At 45.7% G+C, this 2,626-nt stretch overlaps 1 protein-coding gene across 1 annotated transcript; it reads right to left on the reverse strand.

Annotated features, from left to right (window-relative positions):
• Positions 1–1,233: 1,233 nt before the first annotated feature.
• Positions 1,234–2,376, reverse strand: LOC141665900 (uncharacterized). Its single transcript, XM_074471884.1, has one exon. The coding sequence runs from the start codon at positions 2,374–2,376 to the stop codon at positions 1,234–1,236; it is 1,143 nt and encodes a 380-aa protein (XP_074327985.1).
• Between the last annotated feature and the right edge of the window lie 250 nt (positions 2,377–2,626).

The following is a 2,626-nucleotide window of genomic DNA, read 5'->3' on the forward strand; positions in this document are numbered from 1 at the left end:
TGCTCCTTTGAGTAAATCAAAGAAGGGTAGGCACCACTCTGCTAATTTTGAGACAAATCTCCTGAGTGCTGCTAGTGATCCTGCTAGCTTCTGCACATCTTTTTGGGTCCTGGGAGCTTTCATCTCCTGGATTGCTTTTATTTTCTCCGGATTGGCTTCTATGCCTCTTTTGCTGATCATGAATCCTAGGAACATGCCTGCTCCTACTCCGAAGGTGCATTTCTCCGGGTTTAGCTTGAGTTGGTTCTTCCTTAGGTTTTCAAAGCATTCCTTCAGATCTCCCACGTGCCCTGGTATAGTTGTTGATTTGGAAATCATGTCATCGACATAGCACTCCAAATTTCTCCCAATCTGGGACTTGAATATCTTGTTCATGGCTCTTTGGTAAGTGGATCCTGCGCTGGTAAGCCCGAAGGGTAGCATTACATAAGCGTAGACTGCTCTGTGAGTTATGAATGCTGTCTTAGGGATGTCCTTCGGGTTCATCTTTATCTGGTTGTATCCGGAGAAGGCATCCATGAAACTTAGCATTACATGTCCTGAGGTGGCATCTATCAGTTGATCAATGTTTGGAAGAGGATACGGGTCCTTCGGGCATGCATCATTTAGGTCAGTGTAGTCCACACACATTCTCCATTTGCCGTTGGACTTCTTAACCATGACCACATTAGCTAGCCACTCCGAATATTTGATTTCTTTGATGATTCCTGCTTTGAGTAGCTTTTCTACTTCTTCGTCAATGGCTCTCTGTCTCTCCGGAGCAAAGTTTCTTCTCTTCTGTTTTACTGGTTTTCTATTGGGGTTGACATCCAAGCTGTGCATTGCTATGGACTCATGTAGTCCTGGCATGTCTCTTGGACTCCAGGCAAAAACATCTCTGTACTCCCGGAGCAGGGATACTAATCTCTCCTTGAAGGACTCCTCGAGTCCTGACCCAACTTTCACTTTTTTGCTAGAATTGCTTTCATCTACCTGGACTTCTTCTGTTTCAACTGCTGCTTCAATTTTTGCTTGTTCTTTGTTTGAAATCATTTGATGAATTCGGGCTTCAGAGTTCTTCTTTAGATAGTTGTTTGCTTGTTCAGGTTCTTCGGTTGCTTGCATGGTAGGACAAGGTTGGTCTAGGACTCGATTTGTCTTGTCCACTACCATGACTTGGTTGCTTGCCAGTTCTTCTGGACTTGTTTTGTTTGCTTCTTCCCTTGTCCGGGGTCGGTGCTTCTTCATGCTTTGTTACTTGCGAAGGACCGTAGCCTTCCTCTTGTTATCTTGATGGGTTTCTGTCATAACTAACCCCTGGTTGTAGCATGTTTCAGCAACTCCGTAATCTCCTTTAATTTCCCCGACTACCGTTGGGGTTGGGAACTTAATCTTGAGATGGGAGATTGAAGTTATTGCTTGCATCATGGTTAGAGCTGATCTGCCAATGATTCCGTTGTATGAGGAAGGAGCGTTGATCACATAAAATTTGATGACATGAGTCACTTGGTTAGGAGCAGATCCAAAAATGACTGGCAGATACAAAGTTCCTTGGATCGGGACTAAGTTGTGGCCGAAGCCATAGAGTGGGTCTTCTCGACACTCATTTGAGCGGACGCTTCCTAACTGCATTCTATCCACTGTGTGCTTGAAGAGGATATTTACCGAGGAGTCGTTGTCTATGAGCATTCTTCTTACTTCATTATCGAAAATGTCTAGAGTGACAACCAAAGCTGCATTGTGATGAGGGTTGACTCCTTCGTAGTCCTTGCTGCTGAAGGATATCACCAGGTCTGGGAGTGATTGGATTGAAAGCACTTCTTCACCAAAGTCCGGGCTCCAGGGTGGGGAGTAGGATCCGCCTAGGACCACATTGACTACATTCTTTCCTTTCTTCTGCGCTTCCCCTCTGCTGTTGTCCCGAACTAAGTACTTGTTCATATTCCCCTTTTTCACTTGGTCCTCAATGAAGTACTTGAGTGATAAGCAATTCTCGGTCTTGTGGCCATGGGTCTCGTGATAATCACACTGCCTATTGTAGGGCCTGCTCTTCGAAGGAGTTTGCATTGGCTTCGGAGGATAATAGAAAGGTTTGTCTTTGACTTCTTTCAAGATTTCCTCCCGGGTCATGTTGAGAGGAGTCCAGTCCGGCTCCTGCTTCGGCTCCCGAGCTTGCTTCACGGGTCCTGGGTCGCTGTTCGACTCCTGCTTAGGACCAAGTCTTTGGAAAACCGGGTTTGCATGTCTTTCTTGGCTTTGGTTGCTTTGCTTGAATTTCTTGTCCTGATGGTAACCCCCTTTCGGTCGGTCATCAGTGTTTTTACTCCTGGACCCCCCATTCCGGGTCATTCTCATTGCCTGGAGCACATCTGTTTCCTTAATGAATCTGGCAGCCATGGAATAAGCTACTGTCAGACTTTGCAACTCCTTATTGATTAGCTCCACAATATACCTTTCGTTGTGTTCTGGGTCCAAGTTTCTTCTAAAAATGCTTAAAGCTTCCTTCTCATCCAGATTTGAAACTTTATTGATTGCTTCCTGGAACCGGCGCATGTATGCAGAGAGGGACTCATTGTCGTGCTGCCGGATTGTCTCCAGGTGACACATGTGCATTTCGTGCGTTTTGTTCGCCCGAAATCTCCTAAGG

The sequence above is a fragment of the Apium graveolens genome, chromosome 6, assembly GCF_009905375.1.
Source record: "Apium graveolens cultivar Ventura chromosome 6, ASM990537v1, whole genome shotgun sequence".
In the NCBI taxonomy this organism is placed as follows: Eukaryota; Viridiplantae; Streptophyta; class Magnoliopsida; order Apiales; family Apiaceae; genus Apium; species Apium graveolens.

Excerpts from the sequence above, each read along its gene's own strand:
- LOC141665900 (XM_074471884.1), bottom strand. The coding sequence starts at position 2,376 with ATGGCTGCCAGATTCATTAAGGAAACAGATGTGCTCCAGGCAATGAGA.